This window comes from Leuresthes tenuis, unplaced genomic scaffold (assembly GCF_036924035.1).
Source record: "Leuresthes tenuis unplaced genomic scaffold, fLeuTen1.0.hap1 SCAF_15, whole genome shotgun sequence".
In the NCBI taxonomy this organism is placed as follows: domain Eukaryota; kingdom Metazoa; phylum Chordata; class Actinopteri; order Atheriniformes; family Atherinopsidae; genus Leuresthes; species Leuresthes tenuis.
In genome coordinates, this window is record NW_027325369.1 from 1,254,292 (window position 1) to 1,273,129 (window position 18,838).

General features: G+C 45.2%; 1 protein-coding gene and 1 non-coding gene across 2 annotated transcripts in view; both read left to right on the forward strand.

The window, feature by feature from the left end:
* The first annotated feature begins 218 nt into the window (after window positions 1-218).
* The window catches only part of arid4a (AT-rich interactive domain 4A), a 40,291-nt gene continuing 21,671 nt past the window's right edge, over window positions 219-18,838 (forward strand). The window contains 12 exon segments of the mRNA XM_072364680.1: window positions 219-548; window positions 1,485-1,535; window positions 4,947-5,057; window positions 8,590-8,655; window positions 9,283-9,373; window positions 14,178-14,257; window positions 14,375-14,472; window positions 16,062-16,194; window positions 16,951-17,030; window positions 17,684-17,760; window positions 17,872-18,050; window positions 18,201-18,273. Of these exon segments, the coding sequence (XP_072220781.1) occupies window positions 1,530-1,535; window positions 4,947-5,057; window positions 8,590-8,655; window positions 9,283-9,373; window positions 14,178-14,257; window positions 14,375-14,472; window positions 16,062-16,194; window positions 16,951-17,030; window positions 17,684-17,760; window positions 17,872-18,050; window positions 18,201-18,273 (994 nt within the window). The 5' untranslated portion in view covers window positions 219-548; window positions 1,485-1,529.
* Window positions 12,389-12,471, forward strand: LOC140270972 (small nucleolar RNA SNORD53/SNORD92). The gene has a single exon (XR_011907788.1). It is a non-coding gene; the product is annotated as a small nucleolar RNA SNORD53/SNORD92 (small nucleolar RNA).

Genomic DNA, 18,838 nt, shown 5'->3' on the forward strand with positions numbered 1-18,838 from the left:
GCCGCGCTGGTTGACAAAACTTTTTCGCGACAAAAATTACGGTGGAGCCATTTGAAACGTGTCCACAAATATATTTGCAACCACATTTTTGTGAGTTATTGATGTGAGAGTACAGAATGACTTTTTTTGGTACTGGGTTCAGTTAGCAGCGCTCCAGCACGTAGCGGGCCGGGCTTCTTACGATGTTGGTACAAACAAGGAAGCTCGCTCAGCCAATAACAACATGCATCTGTTGGAACAAAACCTAAATGGCCAATTGCGGGTTTCTGTGGGGGTCTATTTCAACTCCCCTCTTACTGGACAACAAGACGAGCAGTTATCGTCATTTCCCTCGTGGCGCCGCGTTCGTACCCACCAATAGCGACTTCACATGAGGTACATCCTATGGAAAACGGGGAAATGCTCCACCAATCAGATATCTCCGTTATGACTATCGCTGTCACCGCAGCCAATCAGCTGTCAGGAAACCCACCTCGGGGCTCAACAGCTTGTTGTTCGTGTATCTCTTTGCAGCTCGAGCGAGAGAGGAAGCCGTCGCGGTCGCGAATGTAAGTATAAACCTTATATATTTTGTCCCGGCCGATACTTTACGTTGACCGGTGACAATAATTGACAGACCGGTGACATAGAAGCGGGTGGATGTCAGTGGAGAGGCCAACTGGATTGTGTAGAAAGGGGTTGACTGTGAACTGAATGGCAGTGAAGAAATGTGAAGCTCCTGAGCCTTTGTGGAAGAGCCGCTTATTAAATAAATAACTTCCCAACAGCCCTCGCTTCGTCCAATGTCACAGATTCGTAGATTGTCACTTTGTTTATATTCAGAACCAAATGAGGACTCGTGTGGTCTCGAGGCAGGGTTACCCTGCCGCTGCCAGGCAGTTAAAATCGCCGTGTGATCACAAACTAGCTAGTTGCGTCGCTTGTTAGCCTAATGGCTAAACGCCGCTTTGACCAGGCGAGGGAGGCGAAACCCGCTCGGTTCGCTGTCTGGTACACTGGGTTGCGACGCGGTTGTGTAGCAGCGACCCTCCTCCCAGCAGCCCGTCGCGGTTTCGATGGGCGCAGGCGGACATGGTGAAGTTAGCCCAGCTAACTGCCACCGCGAGCTGTGATGGCGACGTGACTCAGTTGCTCTGGGAGCGGAGCGGGAAGTAAAAAGGCTCTTCTCCGGTCGCGCTGCAGTCGCTCTGTGCTCCACGCAGACCCACCGACACAGCTGCCCTGGTCAGCTGTATTTGGGACCTGTCGTTCAGTGAAAGTAGATGTTGCCAGCTAAGTTCGCTGTAACACAAATCTGCTCTGATCCAGGCAGAGGAGGAGGAGGGGAAGGAGGGGAGGGGGGCTCAGCCAGCAAAGAATGCCGAAGCTAACAGAAGTGCGTGGCTAGTTTGTTAGCTTAACATAGCTCAAAACGTTACATTTTCGGCTCAGTTAGACTCTGTCCCATCTATCCTCATAACCTAATCCTGATTTTTGTCTTTCAGTGATCCAAAGTATCTCGAGCTGGACTCCTTAGAATAGCAGGGAAGATGAAGGTAAGTGCTCTGCTACACAAACTGAACAGTGTTCCCACTTCCAGCTCTCTGTCTACATTACCAGGAGAGATTCTGTTGGAGCTAGCTTCTCACTGGTCCCTGGTTGTCTAATGCCAGCATTTACCAAGATCAGTTTGATTTTACATGGCAGGATTTTGCTCTGGTGTTACAGTGATAGGCCACTGTTTTCATCTGTGAGCACGAAATAAGATTAGGTTCAGCACTTAAATCAGTCTTTTATACAAATATTTGAAGGTCAGCCAACAATATAAAAAAATTCTACTATATTTCGTCATCTGTAGTTTGGAGTCTGCACCCCAGGATGAACATTATAAATGGTACATTTACCTCCTCACGGGCCTTACAACCTGCAGTTAAAATGGATGCAACATGTTTATTTTATGTAAGCAACAAAGGATACAAAAGAAAACTCTTAGTAGGGTTTGTCTGTATCATCTGGCCACTGGGACTGTTGTCCATTCTTTTAGGCAAAACTTCATGAGTTAAGCCACAGATTGGGGTCTTTGTCCTGCTGGGAGGTGAACTTCCTTCCCAGTGTCATATCTTTAAAAGGCTGAGACAGATCTTCTTCGGGAATTCATCATTTCTTTGTTTTCTTTCCACTTTCTCGGTCCTTGATAATGAAAAACATCGCCACAGCATGATGCTGCCACCACCGCGCTTCACTGCTGCTCTTGGAGCAATGCACCACCAGACATGGTGGTTCCTTGATGGCCAAAATGTTCATTTTCAGTGTAGTTTTAGTCTTGTGTGACGTCCTTCCACATGTCTGGGGACTCTCATACATGCCCTGTGTAGCTTACAAAAATTCGTAAATGAATAAAACACCAATGGAGAGTATGTTTGCAAGCCACTGTAGCTCTAAATGATTCTGTTATTGAGCTGGAGATGGAAGCTATACGTTGATATTAGGCTTATGTTGAGCAGAGGAACCGAGCCTTCCTGCTAAAAAGTACCAATGCTAGATCAGCTGTACACTTTCAGTCCATCCTAATAAACACGGTTAGAAAATAAGCAGCTTCTCTGCTAACTGCACTCGGCTGCAGAGATGTATGATTTGTGGAGGGTGTTCATTATATTGATCAGCAACTGCATTAAAATAACACTGTGGAAATGGGAAAGTGAAAGGTTTTTCTAACAAAACGAGACGAACAGACTCTATTTAAGCTGATTTCACGCCAGCTATCTTCAGGTGACATTGTCAGCAATTTGGTGTGGACTTTTTTCTTATTTCTGTGTTTCGTAGTTGGAGAATTGCACTCTGGTGCGTAGAAATGTGAGCGCAGGGGAACCTGTGTCTGAAGCATGCTGGAGGCAGAGCGTGATGAAGAAATTACGCTATGGCTTTGCTTCCCTTACAACACATTGATGAAGTTCCTTATTAGGCTTATAAATGGTATGAATGTGAGTAGTATTCGCACGTGCCTGTTCACGGCTGTGAGATGCCAGCGGAAAGCAGCATGAAGGAGCGACTCTTACCTGCACAAAGGCAGTAAATGCTCAAGAATATCTGCTGATGCTTTTGCACGTAGCTTCACACACTGATGCTCCAGAGATTTTACTGGATGGAAAATCTCCACAAAGTCCAGAGAAGATGGAAACGGAACAGAGTTTTTAATCTTTTTACTCTTTATCTAGGTAAATGGTTACTTGCACAGCTGGTTAAACAACAGTTGCAGCTCTACTTGGCTGTGGAACGGGACCACCTTCCTTCCTGGTGTACGTGCACAGCAGGAGAATTAAGTTATTGGCCAAAGTAGGCCTGCCACTGCAATGCTGTGGACTGTAGAAACTACTTCTAATTTTCTTTGAGACAGATCATCGTACATGCAAGGACAGCTGAATTCACTGCACAGGCGTTGTCTTTAAGTTGGACAGCAGAAACCCAGGGGAGGGCTGGCGGAAGAAGAGAAGGAACCATCATGGAACCATGAGCCTCATGTATCGAGAAGTCCTATTAGTATAGGCTGGTATAGGCTAGTCCGAAAGGCAGTAGTGAGGCAGTAATCGTGGCAGCTGAAGAACAGGCCCTGAGGTCTACCACATCACACAGGACCCCAGGTGCAGGCTGTGCAAAGACGCCTCCGAGGCAACGCAGCCCGAGGCAGCAGTGACAGATGTAGCAACGTCACGTGACGGCAACACCAAGAAAAAGGAACACGAGAAGCTTGAAAAATACCACGGGCTGAAGGAGGAAGTTTAAAGATGTGGGAAACAGCGGTTCCACTGGTAACTGGAGCGCTAAACTGGGGGGCTGGCTGCAGCAGATCCGGAAACACCATCAGAACTCTTATGTCCAGAAGAAGCAGTTCTAGGAACAGCTGAGATACTGCGTGGAACCCTCAAGCTCCCAGGCTCTGTCCACAGTTAACTCACGATTAATCGCAAGATAATCACACCTCTGGCATATGTTCGAAATGCACCTTGAAGAGATATTTATGAGACAAATATGCTTTCTTTATGCAAATGCATATTATATTCATCTATGTCCTGACAAATACTGTCCAGAACTTTCTTCAGTATTTTAAAATAAAAATGCTTTTCATGGCGAACTCGAGCCCAACAACAGAATGGCACATTGACCTGAATATAACCGCCTTTCACTTGTTTCATATTCAGAGTGTAAGAAAATAGTCTTACACGTTGTAACTGTGTTTAACCTTGCTGTAGGTAGCCTTTATCCAGACGCCACCAGGAAACTACTCGGCCTGCTCTGCATTTGGCAGGAAGGAGCGGGATCTCTGCCGTGTGCTTTGCCACGCCGGTGATGACGCCGTTCACCTCGACAGTACAGCAGATAACTGTGGTCTTGTCGAGAGAACCATGTGGCAGGGTTTTGAAGATGAACTTGCCATTCAAAAGACCATTTTCTTAATCTATTTTAGCTCGTCATTCTCAAGATTACACCCCGTCTTGATTCCTCACGCCATGCGGCGGACCAGGGCTCGCATTCAGAGAACATGCCTCTGCGTGTATAATCCTGCTTAAAATTAGTGGTGTTAAGATGAATTTTTGTTCATTCATTATTAACATGTAGTTTTCACAGCCCTCATGCAAATATTTGTGTGTAAAAATAAACTCCTCACCTGCTGTTCTTGTGGGTGGTCCCCATCTTTCTAGCTCGGGTCCTCTGCCAGAGGCCTCGGAGCTCGAAGGCTCTATTCAGTATCTATGCAGACACACCGGCTCACACAGTCCACATACACCTGGTGGAGTACAGATGAAAAATGCAGTATAATGCCCTGAATTTGTGGTTGGTGAGCTGTGGAGGTCATTGGGGCTGAAACGGCTCAAGTTGGCAATTTAATTAGACCACCATTCTTGTCCCAGTACAATTGCTGATGAAAAGCTGATTTGGTTTATTTTGTTCCCCGTCTTTGTACGTTTCAGGCAGCAGACGAGCCTGCCTACCTGCCAGTGGGGACAGACGTCAGCGCCAAGTACAGAGGAGCCTTCTGTGAAGCCAAGATCAAGACTGTTAAACGCATGGTGAAGGTCAAGGTAAGTCCTGCACAAAGGAGGCGTGGCCTTGGACATGCTGTCTGTCTTCATCTTAGTTTCTGAGTCTGTCCTCGGAAGCAAGAGAGGACAAACTACGCTTCCCAAACTTTTTATTTCCTCAAAATATTTTCATAAAAGACTTTTCACATGACGTACACAAACAGAACCCCACCACCACAGAGGAAAGGTCTGCACAAGGCAAAGAAAAACCCTGAGGAGGGGGCCGTAAACATGCATACATGATCTGTTACAGCGTCTTTTTAAAGAGGTTCTTTAATTTGCTTTGGATCCATGTTATTCTGTTTTCTGCAGACGACACCATTGTTTTTGGACTGTAAATCTTGTTTTCATGAAGTTGTAGAAACATCGGATGACATTAACTGTTGACACCCTACACTCACTAACTTTAGGCCCTTGAGTGCAATTGGAAGTGTTTTATCAGTCCTCTGTGCTGCATCTTATGTCCCTACAGCAGTCAGTTTTTTAACTCTGCACATTATTGACAGTGCTGGGATGCAGAGGCTGATTTTCAGTGAGGCTGCTCAGTAGGGGCTACAGGAGTGGAAATGGCTCCCTGTTTACCGGCGGCGTCAGCTCACCGTCCCACTGTATGGGGCTGATGTCCACACTATTAATTGTATTGGACACAATTTATTGTATTGGAGTCTCTAAACCTTTTTTTAAAAGCTGTTCACACTGTTGCAGAGCAGTGGAGATTTTGGCTTTTTTGGCTCTAAGGAGAGTTGTCTGACCCAACTACTGCAATGTTTTTATGAATATTAGCGGTCTGCAGCATTACCATGGTAATGCTGATGGTGCGCGAAGTAGGTGGAGCTTGCACAGCTTTTTAAAAGCATTGATGCATTAAATTCAAACAGCGTTGTTTGCTGCCCCTGTGGTGCAGTTAAAGGCACGCAGAGCAGTTAACACAGGTAGTGAAAAGTAAAAAGACGACATGTTTGGCATGTAAAGCGCATGAATAGCAGCATGGTTTGTGCAGACTCTCAGACAGTGGAGTAAAGTGAGATACATCGGTAATAAGCACATAAATATAGAGCAGGTATGAGTGGGTGCAGTGTCTGAATATGGTAGCAGCATTCGCTTTGGGTACAGCAGGTTGTTAAGTCCAGTGTTGGTGGGGGTGACTGTTCAGTGACATCAAAGGTTGCCCTTCTCCTCTGTGTCCTGCAGCCAGGGCGTCCTGAAGGTCCAGTAGTTTTAGGGCAGATTTTCACTGTATTCTGTAGGCTAATGAGTGGAACCCTCTTTGGGACGTTCCGGCCGATTCCAAAGGTGTTGAGTTTGTTTTGTGGCATCTCCTGAGAAGCTCCTCTGTTGGCGTTTAATTTCAGAGACTTGTCAGAGATGGTGCCCTGGTATTTGCACACCTCCACCATCTTTCCAGTCCTCCCATGGGTTGTGCTGATGGCTGCAGCAGCCAACTCCCTCTGCTCGTTAGAGAAGGTCGCCACCATCTCTGTGGCCTGATCCATGTTTAACCCTAACTAACCCATCAAAGAATGAGCTGAGCTGAGGTGATGCGAGGGTCCTGAGAGCAGGGAGAGGACAACCTTTGATAACCATCTGTGTCCTCCTTCTGGCCGGGATGTAGGCTGGTGCCAGCAGGATGGTCGGCAGAGCCCAGAGGATGAAGAGCCTTATCTTTATAAGCATCTGGGACAGTTCTGTAGCGTTTATCCAGTCTTCCCCACGTGGGTGCTGCAGCTGACATATTGTGGAAATCCTTTTAGTGACTTCTCAAGTTGGGAGTGATCGAAGTCACCCAGGATGAGCTGAGGAGCGCCACGGGAAAGGAGTTTAAGTGTTTCCCTTGTACACTCTATGGCTGTAGGTGCCTTAAACCAGGATGAAAAACAGCTGAGGGAATTCTCTGGCTAGATGAAATGTGCACAGGAAGTTTGAGTTTGTGGTTAGCTCGCTACCCGTCTGCCTTGTGCTGTAAAGAGCGCACGTTTGCTCGTGTGATTGAGGAGAGCCCTCAGTGTTTCTCCCTCTTTGCTCTGGCTTTAATGCCACCCTTTCTCTTCCCTCTCCTGGTTCTTTTTGCCATGGCTGGTTTCCTCTGTTTTAGCAGACTCGTCCCGTAGAACTGCCTCAGGAAACAAAAGGCTTGTTGTGAGTGAGCTGCGAGATGAGGAAAGCGAGTAGGTTTCTGTCCAGGTGGTGTGATTACTGGAATATTTACTTTTCTGTGGCATCTTTAGCTTGTCAGTGATTATTGGCGCAGTAAATCTGCATCGCTCTGACTGTTTAAAGGTGGAACTTCTCCCCTGCTCCTCATCCCATCCACTCAGATAACACACCGGTGTTGGGAGAAGGAGCTCTGTTTTCCTGCCTCTTTACTAAAAGACAACCTGATAAATGACTAAATATTTGCTTGTTGATGGAGGACTGGTGAGTTGATTGTAGGCTGAGAGGATGCTGACCCTCACTGATCCAATCACAGGTGAACAAACTCACTCCAGACACTCTGAGATCCGATTACCTTTCCGATGAGGTTCAAGCACTGGTTCTGGAGCATATTCTACGCTGGTTCTCCAAAGAACCAAACCAGTTAATTCCGACACTTTAAAGCTGCAGCACATTGAGTTTCTGCAGAGGATTGTAGTGCAAGGAGACAGTTTGTCTGCACATGTAGGCGGCTGTAGCGTTTCCCTTCAAACTGTTTTTGGCACAGAACAGTAAAGAACAGCACAGTGTCAGTGGGGTACACATTCTTAGTAATACTCAAACATCTCTGCCATCAATCAAAGGTCTTTGGTGGTGTCTCTGCTTTGAGATTTGTATTCTGTCCATTTTCCCCTTTTATCGAATTTTGTTTGCTGGAGTCTCAACATGTTGATTATCTCTGAGTCCAGCCAGTTCCTGGGTGGGAGGGTCCACTGTACGCCGTGTCCTGGTGATTGCCTTCCTGGCCGCAGTCAGCAGAGTTTTTACCAGACATTCGTCATCATGTGGTACATGATTACACGGGTATAATATTTCACATGTCTTTGGCAGCTCATATCTCAGTATTGTTTTAAATTCTACCCATACATCCTTCCAATAACTCCCTAAAAACACGACTGTGGTCTGCATCCCGCTCCCCACGCCGTCTCCAGCATGTTTGTTGTGTAGTTGAGCATTATTGTTGCTATTTTAAACACTGGTTTTGAGCCAACAGCTGTTGTCAAAGCTGCTGGTAGGAATTAAACGCGTCGTTTCAGTGTAACACTTCAACACCTGGCCGTGTTGGTCCGCATTATTGCAAAGGTTGTGTGAAAAGAACCGAATTTTGTGGCCTGCACACACGTTTGCACACTATTCGATGAGCTATGGAGTTTATGATCTGTTTATTGTGGATTTTCTTCCATTTGGAAAAAGGTTTTGGCACGTCCACAGGGGCGTAACCGTCTGAAACTGTCGCAGGTGACTCTGAACTGACCCATACGTTGCTTTCTTCCATCACTCTGTGGAAATGAATGAAGGCATGAGGCTGTTACCCATCTTTCGTCTTGCTTTGCATCTGCAGGTCTCTCTGAAAGGTGAGAGTACGTCCCAGGTGGTGCAGGATGACCAGGTCAAAGGGCCTCTGAGGGTAAGTTTTTCACATTGTTTCTATGCTAAATTAAATTGTACAGACCGCAGCTTTTCATCTTATCATAAGGCCTGGGAGGCTACTTCAGAGCTTAGTTATATAAAGCTCTAGTTCTACAGAAAGCAGCTTGTGCCCACAGTGATTAATCGAAACATTAAATTAACTAAAAGGTGTTTTGTTTTAAAGGAGACAAGATTTTTCAAATGTTTTCAAATTTCTATGGTGATTTTTTTTTGTCAAATGATCTTAAACTAAGCATCCTGCACTGTTTGGCCGTCATACCTTAATGACCTTGAGCTTCAGCGAGTGATGGTAATGATGTGCTTCCTCACTACTGGCACTTATCAAAGACTGTTGGGTGTACTGAGGAAGAATATTGTTGGTTGGACTCCAAAACAAATAATTAAAGCGATTCAAATTTTGAAATGGGCTTTTGGTGTGGAAAACCTTGCAATGGACTCAGTGGAGCACATTTTTATTGGCCATATGCCTCCAGATGTTTTTGGGGTTCCTTGGAGGTGTGTGTCCCTATTTAACTGGTTTTTAACTGCTGGAAGAGTTGATATCTCTGAAAGAAAATGTAATCCTGTTGATGCTAGATCCATTCTGAGTGTCTGTGTGCTTTAGGTGGGCTCGACTGTGGAGGTGAAGACCAACGAGGGCTTGTGTAGTGAGGCCGTCATCAGTAAGCTGACAGATGCCAGCCTCTACACTGTGGGTGAGTCTGCCACTCGGCCCACTCTAATTGCTTCCTGATGCAACGCTCCACCTTCTTTCACAGAAGCCTTGTGGGCAGTGGGCCCTGAGGGTAGGAGAAGTTTGTGGCCAACAGCTTGGTTCTAAACATGGTTCATAACTCACAGCCAAATTGAGCTTTAAAAAACTCCTGCTGCTCTAATTGGCTCCTTTTTAATTCCACTGCTGTAGAGTCTCGGTTGGTCAGATTCAATACTCCAGTGGCCTCCTCCCCAGTAGTTAGACCTATGATTAATGTAATATGGGGTTTACTAGAAAGAGAGGTGGAATCATTGGAACTTGTGGCCACCCCACAGCATTGTTATGTCATCCAGGACAAAGAGAAAGCACAACGATATTCCATCAGCACTGGTTTCAATTATGTGCCGTTTAAGTCATTCTAATGGGCCATTGTGCAAGGAGGAGAGTTGGCCAATAGCAATGGTTTGTTTTACCATAACTCTTTGGTTTTTATTGTGAGTCACAAGCTGAAGACATAAGAAACGGGACATCCCTGCGAGAAGCTGAGGCTCCATCAGTTAATGCAGATTCCTCTCACATAAACGAACACTATTGTTATCTTTCTAGTCATCCTTTTGTGATATTCTGCAGCAGAATGGAGAGATGGAAGTAGCCGAGTATGGCATCAATGCCTGGGAGTTCTGGTGAATGCCACATATACCTCTCAGTCTGCAGCAATATGAAGTTACTATGTTTTTCATCAAGCACTTTCTTCAGAAAACTGGCTTAAAGATGCTGAAACGTTGCAATCAAAGTGCTCAGGTGAATCCTGTACCTTTGCTGATCTAAGGTGAGTGTTTGTGAGGCTGAATAGATGCGCTGGATGCAGCTGTGCAGTCAAACAGGACGTTAACAAAATAACTAATTACCCAAACGGGATAAAAGCACTTCAGTCTCAGTCTCACCTTTGCTTCGGGCCTCTGTGGATCCACTCCCTCACATTTCCACTCAGTCCACCCACACCCCAACCTAAACTGTGCATACATCAGCGCCTTTGGGCTGTGGGAGAAGCCGTTTGCTGTGGATTGGCTGATATGAATCTAATGACATTTTCTGTGTCTTATTTTGGGCACTCGTGGCCTTTAGTCAACGGACAGGAAAGGGGGCGTCGAGTTGGGGACGACATCCGGCAAAGGGCCGGACTTAAACCCGAGGAAATCTTGTTTGATTTACGTTTGACTGCAAAAAAAGTCTTTTATTAAAGCAGCTAGTGCCAGTTTTGCTAGCTATCACAAGGATCAACAATGGAATGATGGCTTTTCAGAAAAAGCATACCAGAGCAAGACTTGAGCCAACGAGAAATATCATGGTGGGTTAAAGTATGACAGCAGCACCATCGGCTGGAAAAGGCAGGGTTCTGGGGCCGGTGTCGGAGCCCCGGCTGCCCAACAGGCTCTGCAGCTGTCGTCCTGACTTACTTCAGTAGGGATCTGCATGTGTAACTGAAACCAATGTGGAATATTCGCAGTGTTATTTCTTTCTGAGGCGCTTGCACATGACTGCTTAAAACCAGTTAAACATTAATGACATTTGAAAGGGAAACACTCATAACAGCAACACACCACCTGAGTTTTGTTTTGACGTAAAGAGGGACAACTATGGAGCCAAAAGACGGTTGTGTCCCTGCATATCTGGTGGCCTGCTTTAGATGACACAGGCTTGTGAGAAAATGGCACACGTGAGACTTTCCTCTGTCAAATGACACAATCAGGCGGCGCATTCAAGACATGGCAAATTATATTAAGAAGCGCTTTAGCAACACAGTAATGAAAAGTGGAGGATTTTCACTGTAAATGGATGAGTCAGCATATCTGTCAGGTGACGCACAGCTGCTTTGTAAGAGGGAAAGCGCAGGCAGATGTGTTTTGCATGTCCCTGGAGAGGATGTGCACAGGTCATTACAAGTTTAACAAGCTGAATGCTAAAATGCCATAAGAAGGACTGAATTGAGTCTGGCGGCAAACTGGAGTCTGACAGCGTTTTGCATCAGGTGCATCTGTACAATATAAAAGCCACGATTACGAAAATATATTGATATCAGCACAAGAAGGCAGTTAAACACAAAAGGCAATTCAGGGAAAATGATCTTTATCAAACATCCCAGATCGAGATAAAGCTGTGCATCATGGCTTTACGTTTGGATGATAGAGGAGGCCTAACATCCAGCCTGGTCTGGCTGGATCTGAGGGATGCTGCCGGTGCAGCGGGCGGGGGGGGGGGCCTGCAGTTATAACACCAATAAACCGTTATTAGACTAAAATATTGAAATATGTGTAATATGATATTAATACTGAAATATTACCGCTTTTAGATGATTGGCCATGTTTTAGTGGAGCTGTGATATTTTGCATTCGACTTTCTTCCCGCCATCTACTTTGGTAAAATTCTGCCAATGTCTTTGGCACGGATGGTAGAGGAGGACTCACCGTAAAGTAAATGTTCAGCAAACCACCGGATGTTGAACAACTACCTGTCTCCAGTGGGTTGGGCTAAACCAAAGTGGTGAAAACAAGGGGGGTGTTCTCTGAAGACAGACAGGGCTGCTCTGAAAACACTCTCCTCCTGATGAAATTAACCACAGACTGCATGAAATTAACGCCGCAAAAAACCGACCAATCAGAATTTTGGTCGACCCAGAACATATCGACCAATCCGTGGACTGGGACTTTCCAGCCTTTCACAGTCGATATGCGCCTGTTGTTGGAGCTGGAAGGTGTCCTGTTGGACCTCTCCTCTGACCACACATGACAACGTGCACACTGCTGTGGAATACAGTGACCTTTAGCATTCAACTTGTTTTTTAGCCTGAAAGTGTGAAATAAACCGCTTTTTAATCAGACGCGAGTTGTTCATGAAAACCTGAACTATTTTTAGCATTTGTCAGCCTGAGTGAAAGGAAACAGAAGCTAGCTGTCTGGAACAGATACAGCTTCAGTAGAGGTTGATGTTTCCCTGCAAACACCAACTGGCTGAGGAGGAGGAGTGATGACGCTGAGAAATGGTTTCGCTCATTGAGCTGATATCTTATGATGTCACATCTTCTCTTGGCTGTCTGACCAATCCCCTGCCAGTTTCAGTGAGACATCAGTACGATTGCTATGGATAATCCCATCTTTGATCAACAGGTTTTTATCATGTCATTTGGTTGTTGCAGCAGTGATTCTGTTCTTTTTTTCTGGTGTAGCCTGGAGCTCGCAGGCCCATAACTCTGTAAATGACATCCTATTTCAGCGTTATTAACCTTTGCACGTGTTCTTACGCTCGCTGCAGGGATAAAACAGCTCCCCGCCTGCTGTCTTCTTTCACACTTAAGCTGGTTTTACAGCTGACGTGTCGCTCATGGCGTATTTCTGCCTGGTGCGTGCCGTGAAATGGTGGCAGACACTGAAACGTGGACGGAGATTGGCAGAACTTTGGGGAAGAGAGAGAGTTCTGTAAGAAGCTGCGGGACAGATATGTGAAAGCCTGAAAGGCAGCGATAATTCCCAAGTGTGTCCATTGAAGCTATTTCGTAACAAACAAACTAAGAAAAGGTAACACCTATAACAATATTCTAAGTCCTATATCGGACTATAAGGGTGAATACACACCCGTTGACTTTCAGCTTCTGCAGGCTCATCAGCTGTTATGTGAGCAGAGGTGAGATGGGCATCATCATGCCTATTGAAAACTTCTTCTTCTCCACTTTAGTCGGTGTAGAGTAGCTTTAGACGGTCATAAGACTTCAAAGGGAGGTCATTGTATGGAAGTGGGACCGATCGCTCAGGGTTCTGTGGACTCGGGAGAAGGCGGTTTCTCGGTTTGCATTCACACCACAGGTATGGACACTGAGCAGCCTGCTGGTGGACAGCAAACGAGTCAAAAATCCGTTGTAACTCTTCAGTTGCATATAGACTTGATAAGGCTTGATCCTCTTCTCTGTTTGGTTTAGGTTGTTGGAGGCTCACGTTAAGAGCTTTTAAACAAAAAAAAAAAATGCTTCTTATGTCTCTGTTTGTGGCCTGTGTGGAAAACATTCAGGACAGCTGTCAATCTTCAGGCCTCTACAGGCCTCAGTTAGCATGTTAAAGGTTAAAGTTCACCCCAAGGTGAAAAAGCCCAGAGCTACATCTCAGACTCTACAGGCCTCAGTTAGCATGCTAAAGGTTAAAGGTCACCCCAAGGTGAAAAAGCCCAGAGCTACATCTCAGACTCTACAGGCCTCAGTTAGCATGCTAAAGGTTAAAGGTCACCCCAAGGTGAAAAAGCCCAGAGCTACATCTCAGACTCTACAGGCCTCAGTTAGCATGTTAAAGGTTAAAGGTCATACATCTCAGACTCTACAGGCCTCAGTTAGCATGTTAAAGGTTAAAGGTCATGACAGCACAGTTAGAAAAAGACTGAACAAGGATGGCTTGTTTGGAAGGGCTGCAGGAGAAAGCCTCTTCTCTCTAAAAAGAACATGGCAGCACAGCTTAGGTTTGCAAAGCTGCATCTGAACAAAGCTCAAGACTTCTGGAACAATGTCCTTTGGACAGACCAGAGCAAAGTGGAGATGTTTGGTCCTAATGCACAGCAGCACGTTTGGAGGAAACCAAACACAGCATATCAGCACAAACACCTCATACCAGCTGTCAAGCACGGTGGTGGAGGGCTGAATTATTAGCTTTTAGTTGAGCTTTTGGATCAGTTCTGTCACTGAGCAGGAGAGTGTTGTGAAAATGAAGCTGTGGACACAACTGTGTAAATCCACAGCTTTGATGTGTTATCTGGTGTGTGTGTTTCAGTTTTCGATGATGGAGATGAGAAAACTCTTCGCCGTACATCGCTGTGTCTGAAGGGGGAGAGACATTTTGCAGAGAGTGAGGTGAGTTATTCTATAGATGGACGATGGGCTTCTCGGCTCTATCTGTTCTTAATACCACGGATGTCTGACACCTTTAGGCGTTATGTCTTAAAAGATTGTCATCCTGCTGTCACACAGACGTTGGACCAGCTGCCGTTGACCAACCCAGAGCATTTTGGAACTCCGGTTATCGGCAAAAAGTCAAACCGAGGCGGGCGGCGCTCTTCCCAGGCTGTGTGAGTTTTCTTTCTTTTAACTTTATAGATATGGGCAAGCAAAATGTTCGCCATTAACTTTCCCTTAAATCCTATCTGAAGCTGCTATCCATGTTTGAATGTTGATCTTTACAAATGGTAAGTAAAGACGAGAAGCTGCCTATTGAATGCTGTCACTTGGCCAAAGAAAGAGGATAAAAAAGGCTTTATTACTCCAGCTTTCTGGGCATTTATTCTGACCTGTCCTTACAGGACATTGGGTTGAAAAAGAAACTTCCTGTCTTCCACGCCTGTAAGAAGTACATTTTGGTCTGTGCACTCTGCTTTCCTTGCAATGCAGCTGGATTCTTGTGAGTTAAACTGAAAGTAAAGTGGATGAGACCGCAAAGAAAGCATCTCAAAGGCTGTGTTACAATAATAACTCTGTCATGTCTGACGGCTTGTTTATGGGTCACTCCCCTGAGATTTTGGGAGGAATGTCTGGACTTTTTGCTCGGTTGTCATTCATGCACGTGCTTCACAGCAGGAGGCTTTCTGTAGGAGATGCGCTGTCATCGTTGGAGATGAGATGTGATGCAGAAATGCATCTTTTTTCTTTTTTAATGACAATGCATTTAGAATAGCAGATGAGGCTCCTTGTTGTGTTCGTGTCAGTTTCTGAATGGAGCAAGTGAGCACCAACATGCAGGTCAGCGCTCGCCCCCCCGCACACGGGCAGTAAATGCTTGTAATTGGATCTAGGGCTCTTTTTCAGAGATCCAGACCATTTGACCATTAAGTCAGGAGCTGGCTCTCATCATTAGCAAGAGTCTTACGTCAGTTACGTCACTAGTGAATGCTCCTGAATAGTTTCTGCTACATTTGTACACTGATTTCTGGAGATTTTACCTTGGGCTGGGTGGTAAAACTGTGCAAGAAGTCCTGAGGCAATGCTGCAGCCATTTGTTCTCACATGAATATTTCAGAACTTTTGTGACAGCAGCCCTAAAAAAGCTGGTTTCATCTTAATCACATTTAACCTGTTCGGAGCAAATGAAACGATTCGCTGACTTTGTCTGTTTTGGAACTGGATACAACTCATCGTTACCATAGCTGCTGAGTGGTCAGTCTTGTTCTGGCCTCGCCGCATCAAACACCGACTGTCAGCAGTGCCAGAGTAAGACCATTTAAACACCATTTTCTTATCACAACACGTGAATATGGTCCTATTCGGTGTTGGCAGCTATCAACGCACGCATCTTGCACTCTCACTGAAGCGTGCTGAAGTCACCAGAGTTGCCAGGCCCAGTTATTATGCTCTGAGCTCTTTTTGTTTTGAGATGTTGCCATAGATCGGTCTGCTTGTTTCCTGTCAGCAACAGATTTTAGCGGGAAACAGTAAAAATACCCGAGTAGAATAATGCTTTGAGCAATATGAATACATTGAATATTTTGGATGGACACAAACATGGTCATGAGTCCTTCATTGGGCTGTAACTTATAGAATATCACATATGCAACTCATGTAAACGGCAAAAACTGAATCTTTCCTTCAATATATTACGGTTAGATTATGATTCAGTTCCTGTTTGCTGTAAGTTGGAACCCTGACTTGTCCGTCTGTGTCTCAGAGCTGATGAGGAAAATGACACTTCTTCCAGCGAGGACGAAGAGGATGACGGGAGGAGGCTGAATGATGAGCTGCTGGGACAAGTCTGCAGCATAGAGAACACGGAGGATTCCTGCAGCTGGTTCTTGGCTCTGGTAATCTAATGCATACAAATTCCATCCAAACAACTGAGCAGGAAACCTCCTTGTACCCGACTAAATAGTGACCTGGTGGAATGCAATGATTTAAAGTGGTTTATAGACTGTTTGCTCTCCCACTACTGAAACATTGTAGGGTCCCAACCACAGGGTAATGCATGTCTGAAGCACACTGTGAAGCAATTGAAGTTGGTGTGGGATCCGGTTTCCATTCACTTAATTTAGTATTAGCCCCAATTCGCAATGAAAGTGATCTTAAGGCATTTAAAACGGAAAAAGTAAGTGGGTCCAAATCGAGTACAATTCAATCCAGTTATAATGCAATTGATTGGAATTATATTCGTATAATGCTTGTTTATTTATTAAAACTTGAAAGCATGGTTAGGGAAACCAACGTTGTGAGTGTTCATGGGGCAGCAGCAGACAACGGAGAAGAAAAACTCCCTTTTAAGGGAAGAGACCCTCAGCAGAACCAGGAAGGCCATCTGACTTGACTGGTTTTGGGTGGCAGAGCCACACCAAAACCACAAAGCCAGAGACATCTGTGATGGGGAAAGAGAGAAAACAGAAGCTTAAAGTTAAAGACAACAGGGATGTTGTATCCGTGATTAAGAAGTGGTGCATCATGGGAGGTGCAGGTCTACAGCACTGATCAAAGACTGCTTGATTACTCATTCTGTCACAGACCTGCGTAGATCTAGACATTGAATGGATGAAATACCCATAACTCACTACAGTCTGCTGGCTCTGCAGGTGGTGTCTCCCAGCTGTAACGACGAGCTGGTGGTGAAGAAGGATCAGTGTGTGGTCAGGTCATTCTGCGATGGCAAGTTGTGAGTTTACTTTGATTCTTTTTTTCCCATCTTTGACAAGAGGTTCACATGAAAACAGAAATCTGCTTCTTGGTCTCACATGTACCAAATAAGGATCTGATGACTCAGCATTTTCACACTTTCTCCATCTCACCCGCTGAATCTATGTAAATGTGTCTCTGGAATGAGGCCATTCTGTAAACTTTGTGTAAACCCAGTTCCCCATCAGCTCTGTACCACCAAAGTGGTTCCAAGTCTGGTTCAGCAAAGAAACGATGCTGGAGCCAGTTCTCATTTGGTTTTATAGAGAACAACCGTTTGTTTTTTCTACAGCCAGAGAACCGACACAGAGCCTCATCATAGGTCACTGTTGTTCATCTGGTTTGAACCTCCTTCTACTGTTTATTAAGAAACAGACACACTGTATGAAGGACTTTGGATTTTAAACATGGCAGTCACAACATTTTGATTGGTTTGCTACTTTTCTGTAACTCCAGTAACGAGTTTTTCTGGTCTAGAGTTGGAAAGACAGACAAACCAATTCAAAATTAGGCTCTGGTTCCGACCCAGGACTGGAACTGCTTTGGTGGAAAGGACCCACTGACCTCTGATCAGAAGCATGACTTGTGTGAGATCAGATCTGCTCTTTCTAACCTCCCTGTTTGTTCCTGCAGTTACATCGTGGCGAGGAGACACATCCACCCTGTCAACGCCATCAGCATCACTAAATCTGAGTTGTTCAACAGGAGAGGTATGGCACTCTTCTTTTGTTTTCCTCATCCCTGCCTGATCCTTTTCTCCCACTCTTTCTGTTTCCTTTTTTTCCCCTTACCTTTATCTTTCTCTCTTTCGCCTCCTGTAGGTCTTGCAGGAGCCCAGATGTTCCTGAAGAGCAAAGAGGTGCCAGATGTGTGGAAGATGGATATGAGTCAGATCCTAGACTCGTCATCTGGTGAAGATGAAGAAGATGAAAAGGAAAGTGAGGAAGAGGAGGAAGAAGATGCTGAACATGAAAAGAAGAAGAAACGCATAAAAGAAGAGGTACAAATTTGACAGCTTTCACAGGAGACTAACAAATTGATAAACCACATGTCCACAGTCATCTGACCAAAGTTGTAGCATAAAAGTACTTGAAAAGAAAGATGAAAAAGTGTTACCCACCTCTCTGTTCTGCGTTCTCTCTTTCTCTAGCCTGAGGAGGAGGCAGACCCTGAGGAGAGGGACTACTTCCTTCAGCAGCTCTACAAATTCATGGAGGACAGAGGTAAGAATGCTCAGATCTTTAGCCTGGACCAGAGCTAAACTTAGTACCTACAACTGCACACATTTCAAAGGTACTGATGGTCAGGATTGTCAAAGGATGTTCACCCAAAGAACAAGCTGCTGTCATTATTCAGTTATAGAGTCGGTGAAATACATAAGCAGCAGCAGGATGCTGCGATATTTCAGGAGCCTGGTTCCTATAAACATAGTTTGATGTTCAAAACTGCAGGATTAATAAAAAGGTCCTTCATTTTAAAGTCTTTCTTGTCATTTTAGGAGGGTTTAGGTGGGTGCACCACTAAAGGGAAACCTGACTGTTGTCGTTATGACGGTTCGTTGTTGCATTTTTGATGCATTCGCCCATTTTATACCACTTAAATGGGACTGGCTCACAGGGACAACAGTCTAAGCAGAGATCTTAAGACCTCCTTCTCCCCAGCTACTTTCTCCAGGTCTTCTGAGGGTTGCTCCCAAGCTAGCAGAAAGGTTTACTCTCTTTAGCAGGTCCTGGCTCTTCCCTAAGGCCTCTTCGTGGTTGGGCATGTCTGAAACATAACCACGGGGAC